Source organism: Coloeus monedula (genome assembly GCF_965178545.1).
Source record: "Coloeus monedula genome assembly, chromosome: 6".
NCBI lineage: Eukaryota > Metazoa > Chordata > Aves > Passeriformes > Corvidae > Coloeus > Coloeus monedula.
The window spans coordinates 25,522,796-25,538,736 of NC_138786.1; the positions used below are offsets into that span (position 1 = coordinate 25,522,796).

At 52.5% G+C, this 15,941-nt stretch overlaps 1 protein-coding gene across 4 annotated transcripts in view; it reads right to left on the reverse strand.

The window, feature by feature from the left end:
* Positions 1 to 15,941, reverse strand: part of DGKZ (diacylglycerol kinase zeta) — a gene marked incomplete at its 5' end in the record, with an annotated part of 46,544 nt that overhangs the window by 6,097 nt on the left and 24,506 nt on the right. For 2 of the 4 annotated variants that reach the window (XM_082283853.1, XM_082283851.1), the window contains 22 exons: positions 54 to 97; positions 858 to 889; positions 1,378 to 1,568; positions 2,143 to 2,183; positions 6,450 to 6,519; positions 7,883 to 7,962; positions 8,093 to 8,193; positions 8,494 to 8,693; positions 9,005 to 9,116; positions 9,228 to 9,301; positions 9,544 to 9,606; positions 10,645 to 10,700; positions 10,989 to 11,067; positions 11,581 to 11,721; positions 12,116 to 12,229; positions 12,607 to 12,667; positions 13,190 to 13,272; positions 13,545 to 13,640; positions 13,932 to 14,003; positions 14,096 to 14,212; positions 14,511 to 14,582; positions 15,014 to 15,082. In XM_082283853.1, the coding sequence (XP_082139979.1) occupies positions 54 to 97; positions 858 to 889; positions 1,378 to 1,568; positions 2,143 to 2,183; positions 6,450 to 6,519; positions 7,883 to 7,962; positions 8,093 to 8,193; positions 8,494 to 8,693; positions 9,005 to 9,116; positions 9,228 to 9,301; positions 9,544 to 9,606; positions 10,645 to 10,700; positions 10,989 to 11,067; positions 11,581 to 11,721; positions 12,116 to 12,229; positions 12,607 to 12,667; positions 13,190 to 13,272; positions 13,545 to 13,640; positions 13,932 to 14,003; positions 14,096 to 14,212; positions 14,511 to 14,582; positions 15,014 to 15,082 (1,968 nt within the window). Of the gene's footprint in view, positions 1 to 53; positions 98 to 857; positions 890 to 1,377; positions 1,569 to 2,142; positions 2,184 to 6,449; positions 6,520 to 6,784; positions 6,830 to 7,882; positions 7,963 to 8,092; positions 8,194 to 8,493; positions 8,694 to 9,004; positions 9,117 to 9,227; positions 9,302 to 9,543; positions 9,607 to 10,644; positions 10,701 to 10,988; positions 11,068 to 11,580; positions 11,722 to 12,115; positions 12,230 to 12,606; positions 12,668 to 13,189; positions 13,273 to 13,544; positions 13,641 to 13,931; positions 14,004 to 14,095; positions 14,213 to 14,510; positions 14,583 to 15,013; positions 15,083 to 15,941 lie in introns of all 4 variants that reach the window. The other 2 variants (XM_082283854.1, XM_082283852.1) reach the window with 2 other exon arrangements.

Sequence of the window (15,941 nt, forward strand, 5' to 3'; positions counted from 1 at the left end):
AGCCCAAGGGGCACACCAGCCCACGAGCCCGCTTTGGCTGCTCGAGCACCTACCTTGCTGAAGTTGCCGCTCTTGGCAGCTTCTATCAGAAGGTCATCTGCAAAGAGAGATGTGTCAGGGTCAGAAAAGTCAATCTGTAACACTGCTTATCTAATCCTGTAAACAAGAGTTGGGCACCAGAGGTGTGGAGCAGGAGCACAAGCTCCTCCAGGCCAGACCCCTTGGTCAGACTGCATTTACATGGCTCCTCCACCTTCAGGAATGTAAGGAACAAGCCAGGAGAAAAAAGGAGACACTGTGTAGCCAGGGGTGAAGCCAGACCTCAGCCCCAGGGAGGCACATGTACAGGGGGAGTAGTCTCTGCCCTTGGGCAGGGTAACTTGTGATGGAAGTGGGGAGCAGGTCTCCTGGGCATCAGCCAGCGGCCAAGACGCCTCTCACCAATGACTCACTCACACTTCCAGGCTCCGATCAAGCTTCAGGAAACTCTTTCCATTTGTTCAGCTTGGTGAGGCCCCTGATCTAGTGTTCCCACCTCCCCAGGGAGAGGCAGAGACAGCCTCTCAACCCAGTCCACAGCACTCAGCTCTGCAGGTGGGGGATTAACCCCTTGCCACATGATTTCCCGCATGGTGGAGCCAGGAAGGCGCCTGGCTGGGCCACTCCACAAATCACTGTCAGGTCTCTTGTGCTCACCTCTGGGTCACCCGCCCTCAGGGCTCCATGTTTCAGGACACATGGAGCAACAGGGCTCCTGCCCACTCACCAGTTAAAGGATAGGCCAAAAAAAAACATGGCAGGAAAACAAAACAGTGCAACCTGAGAGGGGGTATGACCAGGGGTAGGACTCGGCTCACCTTTATGTGGGAGGCAGCGCTCTGGCTCAGTGCTGGAAGGGAAGAAGAAAAGGTGTAACTAACCCTGCCAGTCCTGGCAGCAGATGGCCCTAATGGGCATGCCACCATTAGAGGGATGGAGAAACATTCCTGTGGCACTCCTCCTTGCCTGATCTGCATTCCTCCCCATTCCCACTCCCATTTCTACTGCTGCTCCTAGCACCATTGCTCATCCATACTCAACACTGCCCTTAGTTGGGCTGAAAGACACCCATGCCCTTTGCCCCGTGGGCCAGGTGCTGGAGCTTGACTCCATGGCTGAGCCACCTGCTGATGCCCCACTGCTTAGGGCAGTGCTGGCAGAGGAACAAGGAAAAGAGGATGGCATCTCATCCTTTGGTCTAACTCAACACTGAATTCCTGCTTACTTCCAGGGAGCTCCCCTGTAATCTGGCCCAGGGATCAATGCTGTGAAGCCAACCCTATCTCTCCCATCACTGCCCATTCTTCCTGAGACCCAGCACCCCCACTCCAGACTCACCTGAGGGCAGGAGAGGAGGGTGGAGAGGAGGAAGAGGAGGGGAATGCAAAATGGTGCCCAGGGGGTGTGGCAGATGAGTCCACGAGGTCGGGCATGGCAGGAGAAGTGCTCACGGTCTGAGTGACCACTAGCTCTGGGTCCAGCACATAGAGCTCATCCTGAGAGATCTCTGTCACATAGTTGAGGTGCTCCTGAAAGACACAAGTAAGGACATACTTAGAAGCAAGACCTACTTCTGCAAAACTCCATCCCCTCATATCCCAATGGGTGGGTTTGTAGCCCACCCATTTGCTCAGCAGAGCAATGGTGGCTTGAACAGTCTTGTGCCTGGGAGCCTTTGCATCTCTCCTTGTTCTTTTCAGGCTTCCTATCTCCTGCCACCTTAGCAACCTTGTAAACCTTATCTCCATGTCTTCCTCCCCAAATCATTGGGGAAAGTATCTAATACTGGTGAAGATGACCCCAGCTGGCAGGTCCCCAGCTATGTTTGCTATTCCTTACCCGCTGCACTGGAGGGCCCTGCAGGCAGCTTTCAACCCAGGGTTCTGTGCTACCACCCAGGCTTCTTCACTTTTCTCCAGAAACCTGGAGGTGCTAAGCCTGTTCCTGGCGCAGGCTCATCATGCCATCCCTTTAGGGGATGCCAAAGGGCAGGGCAGTGGTATGAGACCTGTGTGGCCCCAAGGCTATGCCTGCCTGTTGGTGTGTGGGGACACCCAAGCACCTTCCTAGGGGGATGATGGTGCAGGATGAGGCTGCACTCACCTGTGCGCGGTCTATCCTGTAGAACCGATCGGCCGTGGTTGCTGTAAGACAGGAACAGAACGAGATGGGGTGATTCCTGGTGTGAGAAAGGGAGACAGCCTCTTCCCACCACGGGCGACAGTGAGCTATCCAGCCACTTCGTGGCTTGCACAGAGGGTACAGCAAAGCCAACAACAGCCCCTGACTCAGCGCAAACAACTTCCCTTCGTGATTCTGCTGGTGCCTTCACCCTAGAGGCAGCCCCTTGGGCCTACAGACCACCATGGCCCTGTGAAACATGCCTTTGCTTGCTAACTCCTCCTCAATGACTCCTGGCAGGGAGCCACAGGTAAGGCAAGAACACATCTAGCTAATGCCATGGCCTTTCTGGGGGTTTTCAGGTGCTCCAGCATTATCCTGAGCAAATGAAGCTCAGGGCTATCCAGTGCACATCTCAGCATTCATTCATACCAGGTGAGGAATTCCTGTGATTAACATGGTGCACCTTGTTGAACAGTGCTCAGAAATGGGGGTACTACAGGGGGCTGGGAGAAGAGAGAGCTCAGCCTCCTCTTGACTAAGGACCTCCATGAGGCCACTCAGAGCATGTGACTGCCAGGCACAACGGAGCATGCCACCACCAGCTGTAGGTCCAAGCCCCTGTCTCCTAGGATGGCAGGAGCTAAAATCCAGCCTGTCAGAGTGTATCCCTCTGCTTATCCCTCTTCCTTAGAGAAGAGATCACCACAGAGAGAGAGAAGCTCCAACAGAGCAAGTGGCTATGCTGGAGCCAGACACAGACAGCCACCACCCCTAGAGGAGCAGGGAAGGGTTATGGACTTAGGGCATCACCAAGGGAGAGCAGGACAGGTAAGAGCACAGTGCCAGAACAGCTGGATTCCCATGCAGGGCAGCATTTCCACAATGTCCTGATGGGCTGCTGGTGCCAGTCCAGGAGAGGTTGCTGCAGTGGGATCCTTGCAGACCCAAGGAAGTCTTTCTGCAAATAGAGTGGGGATGTGCCAGAGCAGATGAGAGGAGTGAAAGAGCCATGTTTATCCTGGATATCTAGGGAGCTACTGTTCAAGGCCTACAATTCAGCCACTTGAATGAACCTGTGCCGTGTTGAATGAGGCTCTAGTCTCTTTCCTGACACATTTTCCTGAGCCCAGAACCTGCTGCTGGGAGACTGGCAGGAGAAGGGAAACTGGCCCTGGTAAAGCAGTCCTGGTAGCAACACCTGGGAGCAGCAGCACCAGCAACCCCACATGCAGGGCTGGAATCTTGAAGGGAGAAGTTGCACCCTCTCTGCCTAGTACGAGACTTCCCAGGCCCACTTTGCAACCCATGGCTGTGCTCTGCTGTGGTCTACACTCTGCTTGCTGGGATGTCAGAAAGATGAAATGCTACCAATGGGCATTTCACTCAGCCAGCTTCCAGGTACAGAGGGAGCTTCTTGGTCAGAGAAGGCAAAGGGAGAAGGGAAAGCTACTTTCAGGTAGGCGAGAAGCAGCAGCTGGAGCCCAGCAGGGAGCCTGCTCGCCCGTAACACTGCGACGCTCATGGTGAGCCTGGCTCCGAGCATGCTGGAGCAGGGGGGCCCCCTGCCTGCACGACACAGGAGAGCATCCCCAGAAGTCCCGCAGTGATAAACACACGCCACCAAGCTGTCTTCAGCTCCAACGGCAAGAGAACTGCAGACACCCCTTGTTCCACTCATGGTCAGCACCCAGACACGCAGCTTGGGGCAAAGCACGGCTGTGCTCAGCCCCAAAGACCCCAACATCTGTGAGTCCCAAGCCTCAGTGGTTCCCTGTGGCTTGTCACTGAGTGTCCTCTCACCCCCCAAATTCATAGAATCACAGAATCATCGAATTGCTTAGGTTGGAAAAGACCCTTAAGATCATCGAGTCCAACCATTAAACCAACGCAGCCAAGTCCACCACTAAACCACGTCCCTAAGTGCCATATCTACACGTCTTTTAAATATCTTTAGGGATGGGGACTCATCCACTTCCCTGGACAGCCTGTTCCAACACTAGACTACCCTTTCAAGTGAGAAAAAAATCTTCCCTGATGCAACTTGAGGTCATTTCCCTTCAACCTCTTGCTTGTTACTTGGGAGAAGAGACCAACACAACTTGACGCGACCTCCTTTCCGGTAGTTGTAGACAGAGATAAGGTCTCCCCTCAGCCTCCTTTTCTCCAGCTCCAGCTCCAGCTCCCTTGATCTCCTCATCCAGATTGATAAAGATAATAAACAGGACCAGTCCCATCACTGAGCCCTGGGGATCACCACTGGAGCTGGCCAGCAGCTGGATGTAACTGCAGTCACCACCACGCTCTGGGCCGGGCCATCCAGCTGGTTTTCTATCCAGTGAACACTGCACTCATCTGAGCCATGAGCAGCCAGTTCCCACAGGAGAATGCTGTGGGAAACACTGCCAAACATTTTATTGAAGTTCAGGTGGACAACATCCACAGGTTTCCACTCATCCACTTAGCAGGTCACCTTGACACAGAAAGAGATCAGCTTGGTCAAGCACGAACTCATGTTGGCTGAGCCTGATCCCCTGGTAGTGCTGCCTGTGCTGCCTGATGGGATCAGGATGATCTGCTCAATGACTTTTCACAGCACCAGGGTTGGGCTGACAGGCTTCTAGTTCCCCAGATCCTCCTTCTGGCTCTTTTTATAGATGGGCATCACACTTACTAATTTTCAGTCAACTGGGACTGCCTCATCAGCCAGGATTGCTGGTAATTGATTGAAAGTGGCTCAGTGAGCACTTCTGTCATCTCCCATAGTACCTCTGGGTGGATCCCACCCAGTCTACAGACTTGCGTGCGTCTAAGTGGTACAGCAGGTCACTAACCATTTCCCCTTGGATTATAGGGGTTTCGTTCTGGTCCCTGTCTGTCTTCCACCTCAGGGGCATGGATACCCTGAGAACAATTGGTCTGACTATTAAAGACTGAGGCAAAGAAGGCATTAAGTACTTGAGCCTTATCCTTTGACACTATGTCTCTACCCTTTCACTCAGTCAAGGATGAAGATTCTCCTCAGACCTCCTTTTGTTGCTGATGTATTTGCAGAAGCATTTTTTTGTTGTCTTTTATGGCAGTAGCCAAATTAAGTTCTAGTGGGGCTTTGGTCCTTCTAACTTTGTCCCTGCATAACCTCATGACATCATTATAGTCCTCCTGGGTTGTCTGCCCCTTTTCCCTTCTCTCCTGAGTTCCCACCAAAGCTCTCTGTTCAGCCAGCCTGGTCTTCTTCCTCGCTGGCTCGTCTTTCAGCATGTAGGCCTGACCTGAGCCTTTAGGATTTCCTTCTTAAAGCATGTCCAGCCTTCCCAGACTCCTTTGCCCCTCAGGACTGCCTCCCAAGGGACTCCATCAACCAGTCTCTGAAACAGGCCAAAGTCTCCCTCCAGAAGTCCAAGCAGTTCTGCTGGCATTCCGTCCTTACTTCTCCAAGAATCAAAACCTATCATTCTGTGATTGTGATGCCCAAGACGGCTTCCAGCATCACCCACCAATCCTTCCCTGTTTGCAAACAGCAGGTCCAGTGGGACGCCTTCCCTACTGGCTCCCTCACTGTCTGTGTCAGGAAGCTGCCATCCACACACTCTGAGAACTGTTTCCTCTCTGCTGTGTTGTATTTCCAGCAAACATCTGGTAAGCTGAAGCCCTCCACAAGAACAAAGGCTGGCGATACTGAGACTTCTCCCAGCTGCCTATAGAATATTTCATCTGCCTCTTTATCCTGGTGGGAGTCTATAACAGACTATAACAGACTTCCACCAGGATATCTGCCCTATTGGCCTTCCCCCTGATTCTTACCCATAAACACTGAACCCTACTGTCACCATCATTAAGCTCTAGACAATTGAAACAGTCCCTACCATACAGGGCTACTCCAGTGCCTCTCCTTCCTTGCCTGTCCCCTCTGAAGAGTTTTTAGCCATCCATTGCAGCACCCCAGTTGTGTGACTTGTCCCACCACGTCTCTGTGATGGCAACTATGTCATAGTTTTCTTGCTGTGCCATATCTTTTGGCTCCTCCTGTTTGTAGCCCACGCTGCATGCATTGGTGTCAATGCACTTCAGCTGGGCTACTGATTCCTCCACTTTTTTGGGGATAGGAGCCATAATTCCTATGCCCTAATTCTTAGGTGCTTCTGTGGTTTCTAATGCATCAATAACCCTTGGATCTTTGCAGCCACATGGATCTCCAGTCCCTCCCTCCACTGAGCCGGCAGACAAAAGGACCTTGCCTAGCACATCATCAGACCCAGTCAACACTCCTAGGGGAGGGTGATACTCACAGTCCAGGAAGCACCACTTGGGTGACAGCTTCTGGAATGACAGTGTCTTCGGCTTGGCTCCATCTCCCTCCTGCATAATAAAAGAGAGGATAAAGATGTAGCTTATGGCCTCTGCATCTCTCCTCAGAGCATTCCTCCTGCTTTGGGAGGTCCCTGCAGACATAGAGGACCACAGGCACTTGGGTGAACTTCAACACAGGCACAGCACACTGCAACAGGGAGCAGCATGGGACAGACTGGAGCTGACTGTAGAGAGGTGTCACAAGACGAGCCCATGAGACCAGCACAGCAGACATGACAGATGGGCCCAGCAGACAGAGTGAGGCCATACACACCTGAAAGAGCAGGCGCTCTAAAGCAGAGGGCTGTGGAGGGAAATCCTGCAGAAAGGCAAGGTGTGCTGTTACAGCCGGTGTCTGGGCAGCTGCCCAGTCCCTCTCTCATCCCACTGGAGTTGCTTAATGTGCTGCCATATCTGGCTTTACACACTGTCTGGCCTGGTCCCTGTGTGGCTTTAAGGCCCGAGCACAGTCGTTGCCCAAGGAGTGAGAAGAGGTAAACCACAAGGTGACCAAGGAACACCAGCCACACTGCACAGTTTTAAAGGTGCAGGAGATTGCAGGGGCATCAGTCTATCACACTGACACAGCAGGAAAGCCATGTGCCTGCCTGCATGTCCTCACCAGTGCCTGGGCACAAGGTGGGCAGGGGACAGGCATGCAGAGCAGGCACAGCAAGAGGCAGATGCCAGTGTGCCAGCCCAGGCAAGCACCTCTGCAACTCAGCCCTGCAGGACACTATGCACACGCTGGATGGGATTCCCACAGGCACAAGAGCCAGCTAACAGCAGACTAAGCAAGGTCCCTTCAATCTTCTATGCAACAATCAGATTGAGCAGTGCAGCACCAGGAGCCACATTATGGGCTTAGAAGGTATTGTTCACCAGGAGCAAGAGTTACACAGTCTGTGTACGGGTCACAGACACGTGCTAGTACATTGGCAAGGACACAAAAATTAGTGCTTGCAAATGAAAAGAGGTGGAGGGGTTATAAACCTAACCCAGGCACCTGGAGAGGGCAGAGCTGTGCCAGAAAACACAGAACCTGTGGGGGGTAGAAGGCTTACAGGCCCCCACAGGATGTGTGCCAGCTTTTTATACTACTCTGTAGTTTTTCAGGGTCACTCTCTGGGCTTGGAGAACAGTCAGAAGAGCAATGCTGAAAAAGAAGCTGCCAGACAGCATGGAGCAAAAAGCCATCCAGCTTGGGACCCTGCCTCCACCACATGGTGAAGACAAACCGTGACCTTTTAGTGGGAACCAAAGCAAGAGTGTGTGTGTTGGTGCATGCAGGTCAAGGAGGCTTAGAAATCCTTTCCCTGAGTCCCTCCATCCTCAGCATTCAGCCATAACCACTTTTCATGCAAAGACTCACCTCCTGCAGCTTCTCAATTTGGGTCCGGCACAACTCCAGGTCACTGTCTCCTGGAACCACGATGATCCCCAGTGGCACAGCTGCAGAACAGGGCACAGGCACAACTCAGGGAGCAGCCCATGCCCCATTACCAACACCTGTTTAGCTACAGGCTTTGCCAGACTTGGGGACTGCAGCTCCCACCCCCTGGTCACTCAGCTGGTCACTCACAGGCTTCCTTGAGCTTTTCCTTGTCATAGTTCAGTGCCTCATAGTCACGCATGCTGATTCGGCTCACCCGGATCCGCAGCCGCTCGGGCACTGGCTGCTGGCTGTGTGCAGGGGGCAAGGAAAAAGGAAGACATCAAAAAGTAACAGCCTGCTTTCTCCTTATTCCCCTCATCCCTCCAAAACAGGCAAGAGCACAGTGTTGCATAGACTGGGGTGGGGAGCTTGGCACCAGAGTTTCTCCAACATCAGGGTCAGGCCTTATTTCTGTGACCTGATCCCTTCCCAGACCCTCCCCAAGAAAGGACTGAAATGCCTCTGCCAGTCATGGATCAGTCCCATCCCTTTCCCTGCCAACTGTCCTTCCTTGGAGAGGAGGTAGCAGATCGATCTGAGGAACCTACTCATTGAGCAGGGGCATGGAGTTGCGCCGCTTGGTCTTCTGCACCATGTTGGCTTGGTTGCGCAGGGAAATGTGGATGCAGGAAGCCGCCAGCTTGCAGGGCTCTCCATCCACCTGCATGGGAATGGCCTTGGACGTGGTAAGAACCACCTGTCGGCACTGACAGAGCCGCTCCCCATGGCCACCGACTTGCAAGGCAGCCTGTGAAAGGGTCCAGAGTGAGAGCAGAGCATGGACTGAGACGTGGATGAGGGGAGCATCCACTGTGAGCTGGATGCTGCAAGTGAATCAAGTTCTGAGGGTCTCAGGTTTTATTTCAGTGAGAAGGGACTCACAGAGACCAGGGCATAACAGCACCTCACCTTAATCTTAAAGAGCAGACACTGTCACACAGGCCAGTACCACAACTCCTCCAGAGAGGATCTGTGGAGCTGTGGGCTGGCTGACACCTGGTCAATGAGACCAGTCACTCCCCTGGTTGCTACCTACAGCTGCCAACAGTACTGACTCACCAGCGATGTCATGGTGAAGCCAATAACTTCAATGCAGCCATCATCATGGCGCTGAGGCTCAAAGTCATGGTGCTCCCCAGGGTTGCCCCAAGGCATGGTGCCTGCACAGTACCTGTGAAGGGACGGGAAGAAATGCCTGGACCAGCATCCAAAACCCAGGCAGGGATCTACAGCACAGGTGTTTGAAGCCCAGCATATGAAGACAGGTCCTGGGGTTGCTCACCTTGGGATGTTAAGGAAGACCAGGCACTGGGGCTTCAGGTCCTGAATCTTGGAGGTCAGGTCTGTCCCGTCACACTGGAGACAACACAGGGGTGTTCAGGCTGCTGTAATGGGGAGCCCGGTCCATCCTACCCACTTAGGAAGAAATGGCCTCCCTCCTCTGCTCCCTACACTGAGTGTTCTCCAAGTCAGGGGAGGCTGATGCTCCCAGGAACATATCCGCTCCCCAGCCCTGCCATACTCAGTGTGCCAAGGGACACTCCTCATGCCTCCACAGCTCACCCCCTCCCTGGACCAGAGCACCCCAGCACACTCACAACCAGCCTGACGTGCTTCGCCAAGTCTTTGGAGCTCCCAGTGAGGAAGTCAGAGAAGGCTGTCTGCCAAGGTAAGAGACAGAGTTAGTGCCCAGGTGTTCACCAGAATGGGCAGCCAGGAAGCCTGCCACTGACCTGCCACAGACCTCAGCTGCTGAAACCTGCAAACCCCCTTTTCATCCACAGAAGTCTTCTCCTCCTCCAAAACAATATGATCCATTCCTCTTGCTATTTTGTCCACCAAAACCTTTGGGGCACCTTCAGTAACATGCTCTAGTGTTCCCATGCCAACCCAGTCCTGACTTTAGGGAAGAGCTGGCAAGGTGAGTCTCCTCTAGTGAGACTCAAGTCACAAGAGACAAATTCAGTCTCGAGCTGTAATGAAGTACCACAAAACAAAGCTGAAGTGACCCCATCTAGAGATTCCAGGAGGGACAGCATAGGTTCCCTTTGGGTTTAACTGTGCAGATAGGAAAAGAGACACAAGCAGGACAGATGTGAGATGGCACAGAGCAGCTTGGCCTTTAGTACTGCTCAAATACCAGTCACCAGACACATGGGTAGAAAGCATATTGAGGATGTGGAGACAGAGGAACGAAGATGATACTGAGATGCAAGGCTCTAGAGGTGAGATACAGGAGGAGGGTGTAATTAGCCAGGAAGCTGTAACTGGTCCAAAGTATACAATAAAAGACCAAAGTAGTGTGGAGACTCTATGGAAAGGCTTCCTATTCCTCTGCAGGGGGGACAGCCTGCCTTCCCACAGCTCCAGGGAGGTCCTGCCTGGGTGACCACCCACGAGCTGGAGATCAAGAACAATAGTGGCAGAAGATCAATACAGCAACTGTACTGCAGGCCACAGAGCAAGTTGTACTGCCAGCAGCACTCGCAGCCAAAGAGGAGCTGTGACTCCCAGTGCTGCAGCCTTTCTCCAGCAACTCTCCACCTTTGGGCTGGGGGGCTTAGCTTGAGTGCACGTGAAGGTCCAGGTAACTTAAATGACTGAGTTTAGGGTGTAGACAGAAGGCAGGTCTATGCCTGTGCTCCAGTTGACATTAAGGCTGCTGTGACGGCAGGCTCAGATATCCCCCACACACTCACCCCAGCATAGAACATTTTATTCCGAAACCGGCTGTTGAACTTCTCTGGGTTGGCCTCTAGGGAAAGGAGAAAAAAAGTCCAGGTCACTGGCCTACATATGGAAATATTTCACTTACCAGCTCTCCTCAGACACAGCTCTACAGCCAGCCTCAGCCAGGAGTCTGCTCCCAGCTTTTTTCCTGTGCAGGCACCCCTCTTCCCCCTCTGCAGCTTGGACTTGCTCCTCCTGTTTCACCTCCAGCTCTGTCCCTGAAGCAATTCTCTTGTTCACTTTCTTGAGGAACCCACAAACAAGAACGGGCCCATCCCACAGACACCGACCAAGTCCTGCCACTGCCCTGTACCTCGGGATTCGTGGAACTCCAGCGTCACCCGTGCGTCAAAGCCAAGGCTGAAGTAGTTATTAAAGACATCCAAAGGGAGCTGAAATGGAAAGGAAGAATAAGGATGAGGCTGCCAGCATGTGCCCATGGCAAAGATTAAGTCAGTTTACAGCAGAGCTACTACAGTGCTCGTGAGGCTGAGGGACCCTGCTTGCCTTTTCCCTAGGAAAATACAGAGGTTACCAGCCTGAGATAATGGATAAGTTCCTGGCTCCTAGGGGTAAGGGAAGTGGCCCAAGGGGACACACTCTGCTCTCTGAGGTTTCTGCAATCACCCACATTTCTGCTAAAGAGAACAGTCTCACAGAAGGCTGGGCTTATACCTGTTGCAAGTTGTGGTTAAAAACCTTTGGTAGGCATTTAGTTATGAACTCTACATGCCTTTCCACGACTGCTGTGGCTCAGAGCCATGAAGAGAATGGTGGAATTGGAGGAGTGAGAGGGAAACCAACCCAACAATGTAGCCCCAGGTGCTGGGGCTGCCTGAGCCAGTGGAGAAAAGAGAATGCAGACCTCTAGCACAGGGAACAGATATCGAGAGGAGGTGTCCCACCTTGTCAGCAGCTGCCTCATCCTTTTCCTCAGGGTTTGCATCAGGGTTTGGTTCCACATGGAGGTTCCAGCGATCGAGCTGCACTATGTTCCCATCTTCTACGTGTGATAGGATCTTAGACAGAGGCTCATCCGTGTAACCCTGGTGAAGGGAAGGACTTGGTGAGTCTCATGCCCGTCTCCCACAGAGATACCCCAGATAGCAGGCTTTGATAAGACATCCCAGAGTAAAAGATGGAGAAGAGAGACCAACTCTACTCGAATGCACAATGAAGTGGGACTTGAAATTTAAAACAATGAATCTTCCTTCTAAAAATCTTCCAAAATTTGAAAAAGCAATTGCTTTTGTATAATCTAATGCAGAACAATTCAAATGTCAGAAGAATGGCAACATCCAAATTGCACTTATTTGTTGGTCTCTATCTACAGGAAGTTAAAACACCAGCCCACACAAATCTCCACCCATGTGTCTGAAACAAGAGTTGAAGCATTCAGCCCTTCTCTGTCAGCAGTGGGTTCTTGTGCCCATCACTTACCCCACCCCAGTTCAGTGTTCTGGCCAAGTCGTTCCCTGTCCCCAAAGGTAGGATGGCCACAGGAGGAGGTGGATTGATACGTAACTGGTCCAGAATGGAGAGTATCCAGCCTACCTGCTCAAGCAAGAGAGTGCAAAGAAACCATTGTTTATCTCAGGGACCAGCAGGCAGGGAGAGCACTAGCGATGGCAGAGGGGCAGAGATGGGGTCTCCTTAGCCACATCTGAGGCTATTCACGGTCTTTAATGCTCTAATCAGCTGCTGCAGGAGATACCAGGAACCCCAGTGAGGACACTGGCCCTCAAAAGGGCTCCAAATCCAGACATGTTACAGACTATCACTCCCTGGAACAGTGCATGAGGGCACCCACAGTATCCATGCTACCAGCTGTACCATGGACACAGTGTGCACAGTTTGCCCTGTTCTGGATTACAGCAAGGAGGGCTGCTGTCTGCACTGGAAAGGCCTGGGCAAAGGGGCTGGAGACTCACCGTGCCGTCTCCCCCGCACGCCAGGATCCGGAGGTTGTGGACTTTGCGGTACAGCTCCAGCCTGCAGGGAATGGAGAGGTTGAGGAGAGGAGGGGAGGGGAGAGGTACTGAAGGTGCAGGTACACAGCAGCTGCCTCACAGAGCCCTTGGCATTCACAAAGCCACATCCATGTCTCCCTCCAGAGCTGCTCACAGCAGTGGGCAAAGCCACAGTAACTTTGGCTTCGCCAGCTCTTGTGAAGGAAGAGTGGGGTGTCCACAGGCTGTGCACACATAGATAACCCAGAACGCAGCAAGCAGACAAGACTCGCACAACATTAACTGAATATAAGGAACTATGTCTGGGAACCTCACCCCATGGCTCTTCAGCACTAGCCTTAAGATTAGACCAACCCTCCATCAGGAATCACTGACTGTGAGTGACTATCAAGCTATCCTAGATAGGCCTCTCAAAGCACTGAAGGTCTGTCTGCATGTGGGAGCTATGAAGCATCAGGCCTCTGCCAGCTGGGGGAAGAGCTCTAGGGAGGAATCCTGGGACATGGATAGGGGAGAGAAAGGTACTGCCCCCATCAGTACTCACGCCTCCTTGGGTCCACCCTGGCTGAGGTCGAAAACTTGCCGTGGGTTGAGATACCACATGAAGGATTGGATGATCTTGGCTCCCTATGGGGAGAAGAAAGACTTTAGGTAATATCAAGTTCCCAGTGGACAGCAGAAGGAGGCATCTGGTCCTGCCTGGGGACAGGCTAAGACAACACTATTCTGGAGGAGACACAGGCAAAGCCTGGCAAAAGTGGGAACTGCTGGGCAGCAAACTGGCATTGTGGCCTCTTGTGTAGCTGAGACATCACCAAAACTACGATGAGAGCTCAGCAGCCAAATGGCAATGCTCTCACAGAGATGTCTTCTTAGGGAGATACCAGACAAGGCCATACCTGATTCCCACCGCTCTTGGGGTTCACGAACACCAGCAAGGGCTTCATGAGAGGAGCTGGCATGGGCTTGATGACAAAAGGTTTCCACCTCCCTTCCTGCAAGAGATCCCATAGATCCTTCAACAAAGCTGGGGAAATGCAAACTCCCACCTCCAACTGAGCCCTAACATCACGCAGGTCAGAAGCAGGAGAAAGAGAACATTCCAGCCACCCCATAAACCTTGTATCTGGGATATACCCTGCCAGCAGGCACCCTCCCTCCAGCTCAACCTCTTTAACCTCAGTGCAGACCCAGAAAAACCCACTTTTATTCCCTGCCTTGCTCCTCATTGTTCAGTCTCCCTGCCCTTCCAAGACAAGGTCATTCCCAGTCCCCTCATCTCTTACCTCGGCCCCCTTTTTGCTGGATTTCCGCTTGAATGATGTCCTCTTCTTCTTCTTACTAGATTTCAGTGGATTCTAGAGAGAAAAGGAACAAACATAAAAACTCTGTGAGGAGCCACTGGGTAAATGGGAACTGTGAAAGAGCCACAAGAGCTGAAGTGACTTACCTGGGGCCGCCGGACCCGCAGAATCCAGGTAGGAGGAACGACAACAGCAGCGTGAGCCCCCAGTGAGCAGGGCTCTTCAATGTGTTGCAGCATGAAACATGACACTTTGCTGTGATACTGGCCAAGAAGAAGACAGAGAGAACTCAGCTGCTCAGTTTGCTGGGCACAGCCACCACCTCCTCCTCTCAGGTCCCCCATGCCAGTGCAGGGAGTGTTGGATGAAACCATGCAGGAATTTTGTAATGGGAAGGCAATGAAGAGAAAGCTTCTCAAAGGAGCTTGCCAATGTCATAGTACAGCTTCTCCCAGCAGGAGGAGCTGTTAAAGGGCAGGCTACTTGGGGGAGTCCCAGCAGAAAGCAGAGGTCGTTAGTGCAGAACCGACTGGTAAGGCATTCAGGGAGGGCTTTGCTCACCGCTTGTTTGCACCAGGAACAGCTGATGGCTACAATCTCTTTGCTGTGGAAGGCAAACTTCTGCTGAAAACCCTGTGGAAGAAAGGATAAGAGGCTTAAAGAATTCCCTCGCAGTTTCCTACCATCCAACAGGACTTTTGCACCAGTAAGAGACATTAACAAAGAGAGCACATCTGCAGCTGGAGCTCTCCAGATCCTGTCAGACAGCCCCAACCACCACAATGGCACCAGGGAGGCCACTGTGCTCTGCAGGGGTGTCCTTATTGCTCAAACAAAGCATGTCAAGAAGACAGTCTCCTTCAGGATTAACTGGGCCCAGGGGAAGAACTACTCTATGTGGGAAGCACTTACATAGTGCTTCACTGAGCAAAGCAGGGCACGTGTCTTGGGTTTGCTGCCAAACAGGAATGGTGGGATATCCCTGGTTCCCAGCCCTGTTCTTGTCTCTGGCTTGACCTTAGGTTTCCTCCAGGCTGAGAAAAATGCCCAAAATGCTCTCTCACCTTGCCACACTGCCGGCATTTCCCTTCCTGCCGTCTCCGGTGCACCCAGTGATGCCGGACAACGATGGGCTAAAGGGAAAAGAAAAAAAGAAAATTTAAAAAAAAAGGGGAATGAAGGGCCCAGTGTGTGAGGGAACACAGAACAGGCAGAAGGAATGAACACAGGCCAGCCAGCCTCTGCTCTTGCAGCAAAACCACTGCTCATAGGCACCAGCCTCCACCCTCTGAAAGAAGGCAAAGCCAAAGAATCAGGGGGCAAGAGGCCAATTTAAGATGCTCCAAATAAAGGGAATTAAAACCAGAAGAAATAGGAAGGAGAACAGGGAAAGTGAAGACTGAGAATCACACAAAGCAGACCCAAGGAGAATGGGGAAGCAGTAGCACATCTCTGTCCTTTAACATCTCTGCCCAGATGCCCCTAGTGCCAAGTGAAAAATGTGCTGGTGGAAGGTGTGAAAATCCCTAGGGAGACACAGTTTGTGCCCACAGCAAGAAGATGGAAGTGCTTGCAGCTAAGCCACAAACCTCCTCCCTCCATGTTCCTCGAGAAGAGCGGCAGCCCCAAAGCCCTCCACACCCACTTCCCCCTGCTCTTTCCCCAGACCAATCCTGAGCCCGCCTCAGTCCCAGCGTGGGCAGCAAGGCTGCTCACCAGCACCTCTGCTCTGCCTGCAGGCTCACGGTGGGTTGAGGGCTGGGACTTGCAGAAGTGATTGTGAGGGAGTCAGAAGTTTTGTAATGAAGCACCACATGTCCTAAATCCCATCCTACTCTTCCAGCCCTGTATTGGGAAATGCACTGCAGAGAGAGTAGCAAAAAGAGAAAAGGGAGTGCAAGTTCACAGGTTGGCATGGCAGGACCCAACATCCTGCTCCTGACAGCTTTTGGGATCATGATGATGAAAGGCAGAAACTGGCAGGAGGTTTGG